The sequence below is a fragment of the Prionailurus bengalensis genome, chromosome A2, assembly GCF_016509475.1.
Source record: "Prionailurus bengalensis isolate Pbe53 chromosome A2, Fcat_Pben_1.1_paternal_pri, whole genome shotgun sequence".
NCBI classification, from domain to species: domain Eukaryota; kingdom Metazoa; phylum Chordata; class Mammalia; order Carnivora; family Felidae; genus Prionailurus; species Prionailurus bengalensis.
In genome coordinates, this window is record NC_057348.1 from 55856892 (window position 1) to 55875227 (window position 18336).

At 59.0% G+C, this 18336-nt stretch overlaps 1 protein-coding gene across 2 annotated transcripts in view; it reads right to left on the reverse strand.

The window, feature by feature from the left end:
* Positions 1-841: 841 nt before the first annotated feature.
* FBLN2 (fibulin 2) overlaps positions 842-18336 on the reverse strand; it is an 88736-nt gene continuing 71241 nt past the window's right edge. For both annotated transcript variants that reach the window (XM_043588236.1, XM_043588235.1), the window contains 9 exons: positions 15445-15579; positions 13404-13541; positions 11431-11574; positions 11175-11303; positions 10590-10715; positions 8380-8496; positions 7730-7858; positions 4162-4285; positions 842-1587 (listed from right to left, as the gene is read on the reverse strand). In XM_043588236.1, the coding sequence (XP_043444171.1) occupies positions 1230-1587; positions 4162-4285; positions 7730-7858; positions 8380-8496; positions 10590-10715; positions 11175-11303; positions 11431-11574; positions 13404-13541; positions 15445-15579 (1400 nt within the window). In that variant the 3' untranslated portion in view covers positions 842-1229. The remainder of the gene's footprint in view (positions 1588-4161; positions 4286-7729; positions 7859-8379; positions 8497-10589; positions 10716-11174; positions 11304-11430; positions 11575-13403; positions 13542-15444; positions 15580-18336) is intronic.

Sequence of the window (18336 nt, forward strand, 5' to 3'; positions counted from 1 at the left end):
ACACAGACATGTGCACTGCTGTTCCGTGGCACAAGCCTTCCTTCCACTGCCAGGCACAGAGCACTGTGATTCTGTCTCCGGTGTTTCAATGCTGGCTGCCACCCACCTGCCACCCACCACATCTCGTTCAAGGCCCCTGGAGTCACACACTGCCTCCATCTGAAATCCGCTGGCTTAGAGAAAGAGCCAAGGGGGGCAGCAAAGGTGCATGTGGGGGTCTCAGACCTGGGCCCAGACACCCGGGTGGCCTTGGGCCTGTCTCTTCCCTTCTCAGCCCTCCTCCTCCGCCCCAGCCTCAAGGCCCCAGAAACCTACATGGGAGAAAAAAGATGCATTCTCATCTTGGGGTTCCTGTCCCCATCCTCTGTCTGACCTGATGTTTTCAGGCCCCTGTGACCAGGACCAGTCCTGGAGTCTCTAGACAATATCCCGAGTGACAAACCAGCAGAGGTCCACATTTGGGGAAGGAGGAGGAAGAAAAGGAAGAGTAGAAAAATAAGAAGGATCCCAAAGCTGGCATGCATTTATACTGCGATCCCTTCACCCCCAAGGGAGCTCCTGGTTCGGGGCAAACTCCCTGAGTGAGGCCTCGAGGAAGGTCCTGATCAACAGACGCATGGGTCAGGCTGGGGAACCCTGAGACACGCAGATACGGTCGTCAAACGCAAACACTTTACAAAATAAGTAAACTTTTTTCTTTTTTCACTTTATAACCCTTTGTTACTATTTGAATATATTTTTTTGCAATGTGCACGTACTACAATTCAACAAAACACTTAACATGGTTTTTTTTTTTTTAAGTAAAGAGCAAATCACAGTGGGATATGAAATGGAATATCAACTTTGGGGACAGGTCACCCAGCGAAGTCCAAACAACGCGTCGTGGCCGCTGTGTTTCCTCTTCAGTCACTGTTCGGCCTTTGGCCCTCTGACTCCACCCACAGAGCACCTACAGTGACCCTGAACTGCCCTCAAAGCTTCCTCCCTCGGGTTGGGGCACGGGAGACGCCCAGGAATCCAGTAGGAATCGAGTCAGCAAAATTAAGTTAATTTACAGAGTTATAGTAAAAACACCACCGTCACCCGGCCCCACACATGCGGTGTTCAGCAACCACGGAAAGGTGTGCACCGGCAGGGGGCGCACGGGTTGGTGCAGGGACACAGCAGGAGGATCCTGGGGTTCCGTGGCCCCCGCGGGGCGCTCAGGCGGGCACAGGCGGGCAGGCGTCTCACAGGGCAAAGGTGGTAAAGAAGATGTGCATCTTGGCCAGGAAGGTGGTGACGGAGCCCTGACGCCAGAGCTTCATCTCCACGTCCAGGGCAAAGTCCCGGGGCTCACGCACCAAGCGCTGCAAGTAGACGACGCCCGTGAAAGCGTTGAGTGGGCGCGTGCCAAAGTAGCCCTCCTCGTTCCCCTTGGTGATGGTCAGGGAGATGGTGTCGCCCGCGAAGACGGGCACCGGGCTGATGCGGAAGATGTGTGCCGGCACGAGCAGGCCCGTCTGGAAGTTGAGCTGGTAGTACGTGATGCGTGCCGGCGAGTTCTGGCACTCCAGGAAGTCACGGCATGTGGTGCGCTCGCACTTCCTGTGGGATGCACGGGGGCTCGGTCAGTGGGCCCGGGGGCTCGTGTGCGTCCGCGCCTCTCCGCCCCTGACGTCCGACCGTCCGCGACACGGCGCAGGCCTCAGACGCGGGCTTGAGGGCCGGCCAGCCCCGGCGTACCGAGTCACCTTACCTCTCTGGGCCTCAGTTTCCTCATCTGTAAGACGGGCTACTAGCCCGTGGTCTCGCCAGCTGGCTGGGCTGAGTTAATAAACGCGCAGGGCTTCGCGATCAGCCTGGCACGGTGTGTTAGCAGCCCTCGGTCATGCGTGTGTTCCCCCACTCACCTTCTTCCTCCCTCCCTTCATTCTTACCCACCTTCGTCCGCCTTGTTTGCACTCGCACGCTTGCCATTTGCACAGATTCCTTCCCCGGGTACAGCGTTTTGATGGTTTTAATCATTTTCCAAATTCCTTTGCTTCTGCAACTGACTCTCCGTTGGAGCCATTTCCTCTCCTCACTCGGAACGGCCTGCCCTTTTCCAGGGGAAGCCTCTCCGCAGACCGGGGCCAACGGCCCGCGTGGGGCTCCACCTCAGCCCCCGCCTGAGGAAGCCTGGAGGCTCGGCCAAGCCACGCAACAGTGACAATGGGGGGGTGAGCCTCCACCAAAGCCACCGGGGGCCTCGATTTCTGAGCACAGCACCCCTCTGTCCCTTCCTGACTCTTGGAGCCACTAAATCACCGTCTACAAGCTCACTGCTTCCAAAACGGACACTGCTCAGGCGCCAGGCCCCAGCGAGCAGCTGTACAGGATCCTCTGAGCAGAGGTCCCCAACCGGCGAAGCACGACAGGCACCACGACAACCACCACGTCACCAGCCACAAGTGACTGAGGCTGCAACTCACCGCTGTCTTTCCTCATCTCATCCACGTGCCTGCCCCCAGGTGGCGCTGCTCTCATCCCCACGTTGCAGACGGGGCCACCAAGACCCACAGAAGGGAGGCTACCTGTCCAGGCCGCCCCAGCCACACTCCCCTAAATGTCCCAGCGCGCATGCACATGGATGCTACGGTGTATGTGGTGCTGAAAAATGGCAAACTGCCAGCAGGGCAGCCGGGAATAAGAACGCATCTATACTGCTCGTGGCGTGCGGCACGCACAGACGTGAGACAGCTAAGAGGGAGAAACTTGTGCCAGGCTAAGAGGGAAGGTGGACACGCTCAGCAGCCATTAGATTTGGCTGCAAGGCGGGGGGGAGGGGCAAGAACTTTGGCCTTGCCCACTTGTTGTTGAACTACTTTTTTTAAATGTGTATTCATTTTTGAGAGAGCGAGCACAAACAGAGAAGGGGCAGAGAGGAGGGGGAGAGAGCATCTGAAGTGGACTCTGAGCCTGTCAACACGGGGCTTGAACCCACAGACTGTGAGATCATGACCTGAGCCGAAGTTGGACACTCAACCAACTGAGCCACCCAGGCGCCCCTGTTGTTAAGATAGTTTTAAAAGCGGACGTCACGTTTGCAATTCTAAAAATGTACATCTGGAAAATACCTTACAAAGTAAAATAAAGTGGGAAACAACTAAATTATAGGAAAAACAAAAGCACTCTATAAGAACGTATGTTTAGTAAAGAAAGGACAAGAAAGGGGAGCCTGGGTGGCTCAGGCGGTTAAGCATCCAACTTCAGCTCAGGTCACGATCTCGCAGTTCATGAGTTCGAGCCCCACGTCGGGCTCTGTGCTGACAGCTCAGAGCCTGAAGCTACTTTGGATTCTATGTCTCCCTCACTCTCTGCCCCTTCCCTGCTCATACACACTCTCTCTCTCTCAAAAATAAATAAAATGTTAAAATTAAAAAAAAAAAAAAGGACAGGAAGTATGGCAAAATGCTAAGAAGTTATCAACAAGAAGTGTGGTCACCGGTCCGTAAGATGGTCCCGGGTGTCCCGCCTCCTGATGGTCATGCCTCGCGTGGTCCCTCCTCAGGGTACCCCACCTCTCGCAGTGGCGAGCTGTGTGGCCAGCGGCAGAAGGGATGGTATGTCACTTCTAACATTAGATTAGGTTACAAAGGGCTGTCACCTGCTCTCCTGATGACCCATGCCAAGGAAGGCCACATCATAAGCAGCCTCATGGAGAGGCCCACGCGGGGAGGAGCTGAGGCCTACTGCCCACAGCCACGTGAGCGAGCAGCAGGGTCCTGCAGCCCCAGTCAAGCCTTCAGATGACGCGGCTCCACGAGACTTTGAGCTGCAACCACCCAGCTAAGCTGCTGCCGGCTTCCTGACCCTAACAGCCATTTGTCTGTAAAGAGGCTGAGTGTTGGGATAATGCATTACACAACAGCAACTCGTGTGTGTGTGTGTGTGTGTGTGTGTGTGTGTACGCACGCGCACGCAGGAGCAGAGATTTTCCGCGAGTTTTCTTCCCTTTGCTCTCCACACACTGAGCAAGGTGCTTCTAACTTGTACCACGTGTGGTCGGTTAGACCACAGACCCAGTGGCTGGGGCCTGTGAGGAGCAGGGGGGGCGGAGGCAGGCGCCACGGCCTCTCCCCCGGACAGCACGAGACGGGTGCGGGGGTCCCAGGCCTGGGGCCGGGCGGGGGCACTCACGTTTCGGAGACGCGGACGTAGTTCGGAGGGCACTCGAAGCGTAGGCAGCGGAAGCCGCCCCGGATGTTATAGCAGGTCTCGGCCTCAGAGCAGTTGTGGGTGCCCAGCGCACACTCATCCAGGTCTGGGGGGTGGGGGAGAGGAGGGTGAGGAGTGGGGTCCCCCGGCTGGGGGCAGGAGTCCACACCACCCTGGCCCATGCTGCAGGCCCGGGTCTCAGGGCAGCTCATCCCAACTGTAAGCACACAGCTCCCAGACCACCCTATGCCACACGTACCCGCCCAGGGGCCGAGGACCCTGCTCTAAAAACAATCATTTGTGTCTCCTGAGGGCTTCCCATGCTCCCGGAATAAGAACCTAGTCCCTTCATGGACACCACAGGCCCCTCTGGCCCTTCTCCGTCAGAGCTTCTCTCCTTCTCCTTAGGCTGCAGCCCTATGGGACTTGTCTGGGCCGCTCCAACACCCTGACCCCTATCCCACCACAGGGACTTTGCATATGCCGTTCCCACTACTGGAACTTTCCTCACATCTTCCCATGGCTGGCTCCTTCTCATCTCTTGGGTCTCAGCTCAGGGCCACCCCCTGCAGGATACCCTCCCCGTCCACCGTATAGTGGTCCCCTCCCATTTCATTCTCCTTCTACTTCCTGTCCTGCTCTGAAACACACTACTTAGTATGTCCTGTGTCCAGCCTTCCCCTCCTCAGTGTGAGCTCCAGAAGGCCAGGGGTGTGTGTCCCTCTTGGTCCTGTGGTGTCCCCAGCATCCAGCAGGGTGCCTGGGACACAGCAGGTGCTCCACACATACGGCCAGATGGAAGTGAGGGACCCCCCCATCCCTTGTAAATACAGACTCAAAGATGCACGGCGATGAATGCCCCCCCCACACCGCACAGACGTGCTCACACTCCCTGCGTGCACACACACAAACAGGCAGATGGCTGAGCACACCCATATGCTCACGCATACCCACAGAGATACACAGAATCACAGCCACAGGCATATGAGGAGGGCCCTTTCAGGATGCTGAAATACACACACGCACACACACACGCACACACGTATGGATACGTATCTGACAAATGCTCAGAGAAGCACCCATGGGTGTGTGTGTGTGCACACATGTTGCACAGGCAACCTGTAAGTCAAGTAGGATAAAATAAATGGGTTCCGGAGATCCCGTCCGTGAAGACCAGCTGCTCAGCTCAGACAGCGTGGCCCCTGGGGGCCCCACAAGGGCTGCCCCTGGGGTGAGGGGAGCAGAGTTCCTGTCAGGAGCTTCCCTGGGAAGCTTCTGGTTTCTTTCTCCAATCCTCCACACTGATCCAGTTTAGGGGTTTCTCCTCACTCAATCCTCATGCCAGGCCTGTGGGGTGAGGGTCGTGGGCCTCCCCAGACACAGGAGGGTCACAGCCTTGCTCAAGGTCACACAGCAGTCAGCAGGCAGCTGGGGCCGGAAGCCAGGGGTCCAAATGTGATGCCACGCGGTGGCAGTTACAACAACGGCAGCCAAGCTGCATCCCGAGTCTGCCGCCTGGCGTCCATCCGATGCTTGAGGCCCTGCTGCACTCACTCACTTGTACCCACAACCCCACGAGGCAGGAACGGTGTCACTTCCCACCCTCACGTGTGCTCAGGGTTCAGGGCTTGAACCCCCAACCCGTCCCAGACTCCAGGCTGTGGGCCACCACCCCCTGTGGCGACAGATCAGCTGACATTCATTCACCTCTCCAAGCCTCCCTCCCTTTCCTACTATGCAAACTGGGTCACGATCCCCATTTCCCAGGGTGGCGCAAAGGCGAGTGGGAGAAAACAGGGCAGGAGTCAGTGGGACCAGGATGGGCGCGGTTGTCGTCCTGATGGTTCATTAACTGAATCCACATGAAAGGAGGGCCTTCTGCTCTTCCCCCTTTGGCCCCAGCTATGCTTGGGCGGCCCACAATGGGAGCAGGAAGTCCTGACCCGAGCTTGGGCAGGGGTGTGGCGGGAAGCAGGAGGGAGCTGCTTCTTGCTGTCTGCCCACCCAGTGCTGATGGAGATGCCTAGAAGTGAGCAGGAGGAGCGCCAAGGGTCAGCACCACTGTAGCCTGGCCTCACCACGCTCACAGGAAGCTACCAAGGACTTCCCTGTGAGCCTGGGGTCGCCGCCCCTCAGTGCTTCCAGGCCGCTCGTATCTGCGGGGCCCTTGACCCTGGAGCCTCTCTCGGAGAGGTCAGGCCAAAGGGAGAGCTGGACAATGCCATATACCCAGGGGGTGTATGTACACACACACACACACACACACACACACACACACACACACACGTATCTATACTGGCATAACGAGACTGGAAAAAATGCATCTAAGTATCAGGAGTAGTTGCCTCTCCATTCAGGTGAGTGGTTGAACGTTCAGTAAGCACCTACTGTGTGCTGGGCACTGCCCTAAGTGCCAAAGAACGAGTCACGGCCCTTCCTTCACGGAACACATTTCTAGAACACACTGCCGAGTCTCAATTCTTTCACATTTTTCTGTCCTTTTTTTTTTTTTGACCACTGAAGAGAGGCAGGATTTACTGTGACATATTAACCAGCAGGTTCTGTTCTCTGCTGGCTGTGCTCCCATCCTCCCGCTGGAACCGTGAGACCTCAGTGGTTGGCCTGAGTCACAACAGGACGAGGGAGCACAAAGAGGGTCACCCCTTAGATCTGAAGGTCAGCGGGCTATAGACGTGGATACCACTGGTGACTCAGGAAGTGGACATAACCAGGCAGAACCACCAACCCGTGCTCTGTCCCTGTCCAGCCTGTGACAGCACGGAGACTTTTCCAGCAAGAGAATCTGGAGGGGAAGCAAAGGCTATCACATGTGCAGTGGGGCCCCCGTCTCACCTGACCTCCTGATGGAGGCTACAGATGTAGCAGGGACAGAAGAGAGGTGACCAGTGCCCTCCACCTTGCCCAGCTGGCTTGCCAGGCCTAGCTTTGGTGGCTTCAGGAAGTCCCAATGGAACCGAACTTATAATAGTGACTTCCCAACTTAGAAGGAAGATTAGAGGTCACAGAACCTGGTTCCCATCCACGGAAGTAGCTGCAAACTGCAAAAGCAGGTGACTGCCCACCTAGTCTGTACATCCCCAGTGACGGGAAGTCCCCCCCTCCCCAGCCCCGTGTGGCCCTACCCAGCTCTGCATAGCTCCGGCTGGGACAATGTCTTTCTGCATCCAAGCTTAGTAGACGTAGCTGCCTGCGGATGGACATTACAACCCCTGAGCTACAACCCTGAGGCTGCTCTCCAGGTTCCTCACCCGCCTTTTAGGACCACCACTCAGGATGCCTGTCCCAGCCCCAGGAGAGGGCCCAGAGCCCAAGCCTGGAAGACTAGCCCAAAGTGAGTCAAACAGAAGAAGACTGTCTCCTTCCTCATCCCGGGCACAGACCTCAGTTAACGTGGCCACCAGCGGCATCGGCCATTCCCCGTTTATGCACTAGGTGTCGTAGCTCCCATCGCACAGCAAGCTGTGTAAGGCTTTCTGGGCCTGCTCAGAGCCTGCCCGAGGCACTGGTGGGGCAGGGACCCCTTGCTTACCCTTGCAGGACCTCCCATTGGCCGTCATGGCGTAGCCGTGCTCCGGGCATGCACACTGGTAGCTCCCTGGCACGTTGATACAGCGGAAGGTACAGAGGATGCCGGCTCCCTGAGCACACTCATCAATGTCTGTCAGAGAGAGGTCAGCCCCTCGTGAAGCCCCTGTACCCGCAGGGCCCAGCCACTGACAGTCATTCTGGCCCTGCCACAGCCCCGGAGCCCAGGGGCCCATTTTACCAATGAGGACAACAGGGCACAGAGAGGGGGAAAGAGTTGCCAAAACCCACACAGCAAAACGGGACTCCCATTCCAGTGCTCACTCCCTGGGGCTGCTCCATCATTGCTGCTATCGGCGCAGGGCTGAGAAGTTACCAGGCACAGGCCTGGACAAGGTCTGTTAGCGCAGCCTCCGTCTCACTGAGGCCAGGACCATCGCCGCCACTTTACGGCGGAGAAGCCTGAGGTCAGGGCTGGGGAGCTCCGGCCCTGGGTCACGCAGCCGAGCAGATCGCAGGGCTCAGAGTCCAGCTCTGATGTGACGCTAAAGCCTGTGTGTGTCCCGTGTGTCCCCGCCCGGCACGGAGCCTCTGGGGGCCCGCAGGGGAAGGCGTTCCAGTGGGTCAGGGGGCCCCCGGGCAGGGGAGGGGTACCTGTGCAGGTGTGCCCATCCTCGGCCAGCTGGTAGCCTTGACGACAATAGCACTGGTAGGAGCCATAGGTGTTGGTGCACTCCTGGCTGCAGCGCCGGGTCTCACACTCGTTCACGTCTGCAGGGAGACCAGCCTGTGGTCGAGGGACAGTCCTCCCAGCCCAGCAGTGAGGGCCAGGGCCCCAGCTGACCTGGAGCCTTAGCTTGGGAAGCCACTTGTTCCAGCCCCTCTCAGGGGCCAGTGGGGAACCAGAGACCCCGGAAAGGGCAAGGAGCCCACCGGGGGAATGCAGCCGAGGCAGGGGTGGGGCCGGGGCTTGCTGGCAGAGTCTCAGCCTGCTACCTGAGGAGGCAGCTACAGAAAGATGGGGCTCAGGTCTCCCGGGCAGGGAGTTAGATGCTGCCCTATGGAGAGCCTGTAGCGCCTGGGAGAGACGGCTCTGGGAAGTATCATCTACACGCCAACCCCTCGAGGGCTGGGGCCTTGCCTGCCTGCCCTGATCCCCAGGCCTGCCACTGCATGGGGCTGGGGGGAAGGGTAAGAGCTGCGCGTATGGGCATAAGGGCCAAACGATGTGGCAGCCGACGAACGAGAGGTCAATTCGTGGCTCCGCTTGAACATCTGCACCCTGAGCTCCTTGAGGGCAGGGACGCGGCTTTCCCTCATCCAACCAGGAACTGCTGAGCTCCTACAACACCCCGGGTCTGTGCTGAACCTGGGGACTTAGCCGGGAACAAGACGGACAAAACCTTCACTTTGTGGAGCTCATGCTCACACGTGTGCTGGTAAAGAAGGGGGAGGGGTCAACTAAATGAGTAAAATAACCAGTATGTCAGAAGGGGCAAATGCTGCCGGGAAAGAGCAGAGAAAGGGACAGGGAGTGTGTCTGGGAGGGCTGAAGCTCTGCAGGCGTGTGGGCATCTGGGGGAAGTGTTCCAGGTAGAAGGCACAGTAAGAGCAAAGACCCTGGGGTGAGCATCTGCCTGGTGCCCTCAAGGGACAGCAGCAAGGAAGCCAGCGTGGTCAGAGCAGAGTGAGCCAGGGGAGCAGTCATGTGGAGCCTGGTCACACTTCCCTGCCCCTGGGCTGGCCCTGTCCCACGGGAGGGCCAGCCCAGGGGTCTCAAAAGGCTCTCCTGCCCAGGAGGGAGGTAAGAGCCCCTAAAATGGGAAGGGCTGGGGAAGACGGTGCCAGTTAACCATGGCTGGAGACCCACATCCCCTTCCCTCGCTGACCCCCTCAGCGAGCCACCTCGGGACTTCCCTCTGTCCCAGTCTTGCCAGGCCTGGTCCGACCATGCCGCAAACACACATGGGAACAGCATGACAGTCCACACATGTGAGAACTTGGCCTCAGATACCAGCCCATGGGCAGGGTCCAGCCCATTCACATGCTTGGCTTAACTCACAGTGTGTCTTTTGAAAGTTTAAATCCAGGGCGCCTGGCTGGCTGAGTCAGTTAAGCGTCTGACTTCAGCTCAGGTCATGATCTCATAGCTTGTGGGTTTGAGTCCCACATCGGGCTCTGTGCTGACAGCTCAGAGCCTGGAGCCTGCTTCAGATTCTATGTCTCCCCCTCTCTCTGCCCCTCCCCTGCTCGTTCTCTCTCTCTCTCAAAAATAAACATTAAAAAAATAATAATAATAAATTTAAAAAATAAGTTTAAATCCATTGTAACATGTAAAAACCCAGCAGATTTTACACAGATACCTAAATGTCTAGCATCTGGAAAACCAGGAAGATCGGGTCACCCCGGACTGGTGCTGCTGGGTGGCACCATCCACAGGTGCCGTGCAGCTGCTGCTATTTGGTGGCCGCGGGGCTCTCCGGGTGGCCAGGAACCCTGCCTCATGTTTCACTCACTTCTGTTCTTTGCCTGGACCCCCAGGCTGTGCGGTCATGACCAGATCAGAACCCACGAAGGGGCAGAGGCTGGGCTGCCACCTGGGTCTGAAAGGAGCTGCCGTCCAGGGGTACAGACGCCTCAGAAACCCACCCTTCTGGTCCGAGATGGCCGGGCCTGGGGACCTCCAGGAGGGCCCATGGCAGGAAAGAGCCGGACCAGCTGAGGCCAGGGTGCGTTTGCAGACGTAGGGAAGTGGCATGAGGTAGGGACGGGGTCTGTGAAGCTATGAGGCCAGGGCCCGGGCGAGATGGCTTTCCATGGTGGCTGTGCATCTGTGCGGGGTCGAAGGTCGGGGCCAGTGGTACCTTCGCAGCGCTTGCCATCGGCGGCCAGCAGGAAACCGGAGGCGCAGGAACAGCGGTAGGAGCCCAGGGTGTTCTCACACGTGTGCTGGCACAGGCGGCCGGGTGAGGTCCAGCACTCATTCACGTCTGCAGGTGAGCGGTGGGCAGGGCGTGGGTGGCCCGTGGCGACGGCAGGGGTGGCCCGGAGCCCGCTCCCCCCACCCCCAGGTAGAAGAGGGGGCTGGGTGAGGACAGGGACACAGACACCCAGGAGGGACAGGGAGGAACCAGGACAGGGAACGGGAGAGGCAAAAAGACCGGGGCAGACGAGAAAGGCAGCAAGGGTGTCGGAAGGAGGCTGCAGGCAGAGCCAGGGATGGAGACGGACACAGCAAGGGGCGAGAAAGGAGGGTGGCAGCGATCAAGACTGAGAGAAGCAGCGAGGACAGCAGCAAGGAGGCACCGCCGGGCAGGATGGCAGCAGGCGGTCCAGCCGGGGCCGCCCAGCATGCCGGCAGAGCAGGGCGGAGGGAGGAGGAGGCCTGAGGGCCGGGCGGGGGCAGCCGGACCCCACGCGGGGGCTCCCGGCCACCAGCGCCCACCTACCGACGCAGGCCCGGCCGAAGGCGTCCCGCTGGAAGCCAACTTTGCAGTCACAGCGGTAGGAGCCGGGGAGGTTGTGACACACCTGCCCCTCGCCGCACTGGTGCACACCGGTCTCACACTCGTTCACGTCTGCCAGGGGAGGCGAGCAGGGCACCCTGAGGCCTCGGCTCTCCCTCTGCGAGGGCCTCCCACAGGCAGAGGAACCTCGGAAGGCCCAGGCTGGATGGGAGGCAGGGAGGGGGGAGGTTGGCCTCACCCACACACTTGGTCCCGTCCTGGCTGGCGTGGTAGCCTCGCCCACAGAGCAGTGGGTTCCTCTGGCACGTGTAGGAGCCCACGGTGTTGACGCAGCTAAAGCCTGGCCGACAGGGCTCGGACAGCGACGTACATTCGTTGATGTCTGCAGAAGCGGTGCGGGTGATGGGAGGCCTGGCACAGCTGAGTCCAGGGTCACACAGGGAGGTGGCCGGTGTGGGGCTCCAGACCAGCCCTGGATAGGGCTGCAGGCTCACACTGTCCCCGTCCCGTGTCCTATGACCCCAGGGTCTTTTCCTCCAAGAACCTCACCTGCTGGGCGCTTCCTACATTCTCACAGTTGCCCTGATGAAGCAGCTGAAGGCAGAGGTCCCCCTAGGGACCTAGGACAGTAAGTTGTGCCCCTGCTCTGCATTTTCCCACCAAACCATCAAGCTCATCGTCCATCTCTCCCTCACACTCTGCCCTAGCCTCACTGTTTCCTCATCATCCCATGATGCCCCAGCCCACCACAGGGCCTTGGCACAAGCTGCCCCCCCCCCCCCCCACTCTCTGGCCAACACTGCCCTCAGATATTTTCAGGGCTGGCTTCCTCTCTTCCTCAGGTCCCTGCCCCAATGCCACCTCCAACCATTCTAGGTAGATGAGCCCGCCCCCCTTTTTAAGACTGTTTTCTCCACTTGCTTTATTATTTATCAAAGCACCTTTGAATAACTGCCACTTCTATAAATATGTTTGCCTATTCAGTCCCTCCTTCTCCAAAATGTCTCATTAAAGTGCCAGAACTCCCTGGGGCACCTGGGCGGCCCAGTCAGTTAAGTGTCTGACTCTTGATTTCGGCTCATGATCTTGCAGTTGTGGGATCGAACCCTGCGTTGGGCTCCGTGCTGAGTGTGCGGAGTCTCTCTCCACACCCCCAACCCCTCTCCTGCTCATTCTCTCTCAAAATAAAATAAACTTAAAAGGAGTGCCAGAACTCCCTGACATCTAGAACCAGGCACATAATAGGTGCTCCGAAAATGTTGTCAACAAACGAATCAGTGAGGAACTGTTGGCCATCGGGCAGACGCCTCCCCACCTTGCCCTGACCCCAGCTGGGTATCCCAGGGCAGATCACAGGGACCTTCTTGTGCCCACGACCCTGCAGTGACCCTGTGACATTGCTAGGGTCACACAGTGAGGAGCTGTAAAGGCGGTGCCCCAGAAAGGCGTGTGACAGAGCCACACTCTCACACACCCCCGGTTTCCGTCCACACCCAGCGGCCGGCCTTGCACACCTGCCCGCCTTCCCACCTCTCTGTCTGCATCTTTCACCCCGCCCCACCCCCACAGGGTTGAGCACAGCCTTGGCCATGCCCGCACCAGACGCCGTCAGTCCCTCGGGGGCTCTGGCGCCCTGCCTCTGGGCCAGACGCACTCAGGAGCCCTGGGGGAGGCGAGGCTGCTGGCCAGCAGCTGTGCGGATGGAGTCGGAGAGTGTGAGATCTCAGACCCACGCAAGGACAACCAGGCCACCGTATGCAGGCCTTAACCCAGGAGTGCGGCACGAAATCAGCCCGTCCTTTCGCCTCATCCGCCTCACTAGCATTCTCTACAAATAGAAACTGTAGCGAGTATCACATATAGCAGAGAGAGTAACGTTTTGTGGTGTCTGTGTTCCGGCCGCATGTAAATGTGTCTCTACCAAGTCAAGATATAAAAATATTCCCTGCGGCTAGCTAGGCTAAAAGAATCTGAGACGCACTCATGCCCACAGATGGGTAAGCAGAGGCCACAAGACAAGGAGCTCAGCCAAGGTCAGACAGCTCGGGATAGTAAGCGTTCTGATTCCCAAGTGCCTCCTGGGGCACGGACATGTCTATTCACGGGTAGGGACGCTGAGGCTGGGAGAGGGGACGAGCATCCAGCAGGGAGGCCCCAACGCCCCCTCCCAGAGACCGCCCTCCCCCCGCCCCGCCCCTGGGCCCTGCTCACCCACGCAGTTGCCCTCGGGGTCCTGAAGGAAGCCATCCATGCAGCGTGGCCGTGCCTGGCAGTAGAAGGAGCCCTTGGTGTTCTGGCACGTGAAGCCCGCCTGGCAATTGTGTTTGCCCAGCTCACACTCGTCCACATCTGCCACGCAGAGGCGGGGTGTCAGGGCTCAGCGGGGTGGGGGCGGGGGGGGCTGGCAGGCCCCTGTCCGTACTCCCCACCATGACCTTGACGACGACATCGCCACACTGACCGAGCTCCTCTGCAGTACCAGGCACTGTCCCAAGCACTCCGAGATGGATTTATTTACGCGACGCTCGCGACAAGCCTAGGAAGCAGGTGCTGTGACAAACCCCATCCTCGACAGGGGGGACTGAGGCACACACACACGGTTGGAGCACTCGGCGGCACTGGGCTGGGCCCTGCTGCACACTTCCCGGGGCCAGCAGAAAGGAGTGTGAGCGCTCATGCTCAAGGGCCTGCGTCCAGGCCTCTCTGGAGGCGGTGCGGCCGATGGAGCCACACCCAGACAGCTCCAAGCAGGTCACCGAGGGCCCCTCACCTCTGCACGGCACTCCACTGTTTACGAAGTGCTGGCGCTGCCCTTTCTCTCACGCTCCCTGCAGCAGTCACACGAGGCCTCCTTCACAGACGAGGAAACGGAGACGGGACGCGGGAGGGCCACACACACGCTCAGCCGCGGGGCGGACGCTCGCTCAGGTTTGCCACTGACTGCCAGACCAGTGCCTGCGTGTCTGTCTGTGCTCCTGCCACCTGTCCGTCCTCGCCTCCATCCACCCCCTGTCTGGTTTCCAAGGCCTCCACCACTTTGTCACAGCAGCCCAGTCTCTGGGAGGCCTTGCACGGGGTTCCAGGCACCCGGATGTGAACCAGGCACGGCCGCCTTTCAGGGACCACCACATGCCTGCGGAGGCAGCCCCTCCACAGACTAGAGTGGCTAAGAAGGAGGTGGCCAGCACCTCGAGGCGACAGAGCGGCAGCGGGCGTGGGACACGTCCAGGGTGGCGGTGCCCCTTGCCAGGCGTCGGCGTTCTCGGGTTGGGGGTGCTGGCCCTGGATCCATGTGTGCACACATGTGTGCCGAGGGGACGGGGCTCATCTCTCATCCCCCCTCCCAGCTGCCCCCACCCCCAGCTCAGGGCCGGACACAGAGCTTGCTAAGCGCCCCCCCCCCACCCCCCGCCCCGAGCTCACGCCCAACTCTGGGCCACTCCTCATCCACGGTTTCCGGGTTTGCAACAATTACGCACCTCTGTAGGTCTTACCTCTTTGGTGACATCCTCCTGGACATTTTTAGTTAGGAAAAAAACCATGCTTCCCATCACCTGTGAAACAGGCTCTCAACCCCCTCCCTAATGGGGCCTGCCAACCCCACCCCCATCCTTCCACACTCCCAGCCTGCCTGTAACCCCGAGACTTTCCGTTCTTTGACCATGCCAAGATCTCCCCTGTCCTCAAAGGCCTCACACTCGCTGTTCCCTCTGCCTGGAGCCCCATGACTCCACGTCTGGGTTCCTCGGACATCACCTCCGTGGGAGGCCTCTCTGGACCCCCACCGAAGGGAGCACCCAGCCCACAGACACTCCTGCCCCCCCATTTGCTTGTGCAGCCTCTGTCTCCCTCATCAGGGGGTGACAGAGAAGGACACCGTGCCCCAGCAGCTCAGGATGTATCTGTTCAAATGGTTCAAGGAAAATTCTCCCTCTTCTTAGGAGACTAGAATTTTCCAGTGGAAGGCACACGAGTGAGCCTTCTGTGGAGCTCCACCCCAACGTACAAACAGGGGAACAACTCCACACCAAGACACCAGCAAAGGTCGCAAGCCCAGGAGCACACTCTGGCTCCCCACCACCAGCCTCAGATGCCCCAACCCTGCCCCAAACACTGTCATCCGTGGGGGCTTCCCACAGGCAAGAAACCCAAGTGCTTGGGGCCTGCCAGAGGGAGAAGGCTCTGGGCAGAGTGAGGGTGGGGCCAGGGGCAGGGCACGGCAGGGGTGGGGTGTCCAGCCTGCCCTCCTCACCTGCGCACTCGCCGTCCTGGAAGGCGTAGCCGGGCTCACAGGTGAGAGCCTTGTAGCAGTGGAAGGAGCCCACGGTGTTCACGCAGTGCTCTCCCCGGCTGCACGTGTGCAGGTCTGCCACACACTCGTTGATGTCTGCGGGGGGAGGGGCCGTCAGGGGCCATGGGGTGGCGGCAGGACCTTGCCCTGCCTCGGCCAGCCCTGCCCTCGAAGCCTCAAGGTGCTCACCACCCAGAGACTCACACGTGGTTGGTGTCCACCTGTCTGTGCATCCATTCATTCAACAAAGATTTATCAAGCATCTGCTGTGCCAACAAGCATTGTTCCTGGCACCAGATCACATCCATCAGTGACTAAGACAGACACAGCCCTGGCGGAGGCCCAACAGATAAATACACAAAGTAGGGAGGGGGGTGGTCACGAGTGCTGTGGAAAAGACAGAGCAGGGCCAAGGAAGTAAGGAGTGTGTAGGGGCAGCAGGGAGGTCAGGGAGGGATCATCCGACAAGAGGGCCTTGGAGCAAGTGTCTGAAGGGGTGACAGAATGAGCCAAGCAGACATTCCTGGCAGAGAGGACAATGGACGCCAGGGCCCCGAGGAGGGAGCCTGCCAGGCAGATTGAAGGACAGGCCAGGAGGGGGTGTGGCTGCAGGGGAAAGAAGAGAAGAGAGTGTTTGGAGATGGCAGAGCAAAGTGGGAGCCACGGACGGTTCCGGCAGAGGACTGGAATGGCCTCGCTCATTTGTAACAGGGTCCCCTGGCTGGGTGGGAATGCTCCGGGGGGGGGGGGCAGCGTGGAGGCTGTTAGGACAGAAGATGGATGCTGGGGTTCAGACCACCACCCACGGAGGTGAGGAGAAGCCAGCTGTTTCTGGAAATGCAGTGAAGGTAGAACCGACTGGATCCACTGATGGATGAGACGGAGGTGAGCAAGAAAGAGGAGCTGAGAGGTGTGCAGAGCTTTCTGGCTGAGCAGCCAGATAGGCAGGGGTGCCAGCCCTGGCGATGGGGACGGCTTTCAGAACCAGGCTGGCAGGGAAGGTCAGAGCCTGTGGACACACTGCATTCGAGTGTCAAGAGGCAGCCAGGCACACACGTGAGTTCACTGAAGGGGTCTGAGCGGAGACACTAACCAGGGAGTGGTCAGTCGCTGAGGTCACCCAGGGCACAGGACACAGAAGAGGCCAAGAACCCACTTGGGATGAGCAAGTGGGAAGGGGAGAAGCCGGTGACGGTGTGCAAAGGGAGGGCAGGACACTGGAGAGTCAGCCAGAAACTGCCCCAGGCCTGGCGCTCTGGATGACGGCTGGCCGGCCCAGTGCCTGCCGCCTCCACGCTCCAGCAGGCAGGGAGGTGCCCCAGTCATTCGCTGATGCGTTCCTCCCTTCACACACAGTAACCAGCATCTATCCTGTGCCAGGTGGCCAAGCGGGGGCGTTGGCCACAGCGCCTGCCCTCAAGGGAACTGCCAGCCTGCCGTGGGGACGGGACAGGGAGGAGAGATGCTGGGGAGAAAAGCGATAGGCTCAGAGCCCTGGCCTGTCAGAGTCACTTCTCGGGGGCAGCGACAGGTGAGCTAATTCCACGAGGATGCTGGAGACCAGGTGGAAGGGGGCAGAGCAGGGCAGTGAGGCAAGAGGCTCCCCCAGCCTCACAGGTGAGCCAAATGGCATACGGGCCAGGCTGACCATGAGACTTCAGTGGGGGTGAGGAGGTGGGAAAGGGAGAGTTTGGGGCCAGCAGTTTCCAAGGAAGGCTTGGCTGGGCAAGATGAAGACTTCTGATTCACAGGATGGATGGACAGGGGAGGTATGTTCCCATGACCCCAGAAACGCCAGAGCCCCAACAGCCTGGGAGGAATCATGGTAACAAATAAAAGCAGCCGGTGCTCAGTGAGGTTCACTAGGGGCCTGGTGGTTTACAGATGCAGCTTCACAAACGAGGAAATAGGTCTCCCAGAGGGGCTGTGACCGGACCAGTCACACAGCCTGCACGTGGCAGCAGCAAAAACGGAACCCAGAGCACCCAGCCTAGAGCTGCGCCCTTTCCACGTTGCTGTGGGAGAGGCCCCAGAACCCTCCCATCATCTAGCAGCACAGCCCATCTGGGACACTTTTCCCAGGAGCCAAGATGGTCCTCAAAGGGCTGGGCACAAAAGGCAAACAGCAGAAATTGCACGTCCATCAGGAGTCTTCTGAACCTGGCCCCACCCGATCCCACTGTGGCTTCCATACCTCCGGTGATGGGGGGCTCACTACCTATGCAGGCTGCCTCGGCGTGACACATTTGTTGAATCATAACAATGACGTCAAATACCAGGACATTCTTCACACAGAAAATCTCTACAGTGACTAAGGTGGATGTTATCACTATCTCATTTCACGGATGAAGAAACAGGCTCAGAGAGCTGAACTGATTTGTCTGAGGTCTTACAACAGGAAAGCTCAGAGCCAGGATTTGAACCCACACAGTCTGGCCGCAGAGGCCATACTCTTCATCCGCGTGTGAATCTCCCATGTCACCAGCCAGGGTTCATGAGCATGCGTGGAGCGAACAGATGACCGGCAGAAGACATCGGTACCCATTTGTGCATGAATAAATGATGGAAAGACCAAGTGCTAACAGATGGTAAGACGAGCAGGTCAGTGGAACAAGAGGAAGGACAGGAGACGCCCATGTGTCTGTGCAGAATGAGCAAGGAGGGAGACACGAAAGAATGAGAATGTGAGCTCATAAATTTTGCTGAATGAAATACACCTTTGCTCTTCTACTCCAAGAACCTGTTTTCTGGCTACCTGGTGACCCCTTTTACTGCAAGATCTTCTGTCCAGGCCACCAGGGGAGCCCGCACACCCAGGCACGGGCATCCTGGGAGGGGTGCTTGCAGGCCTGG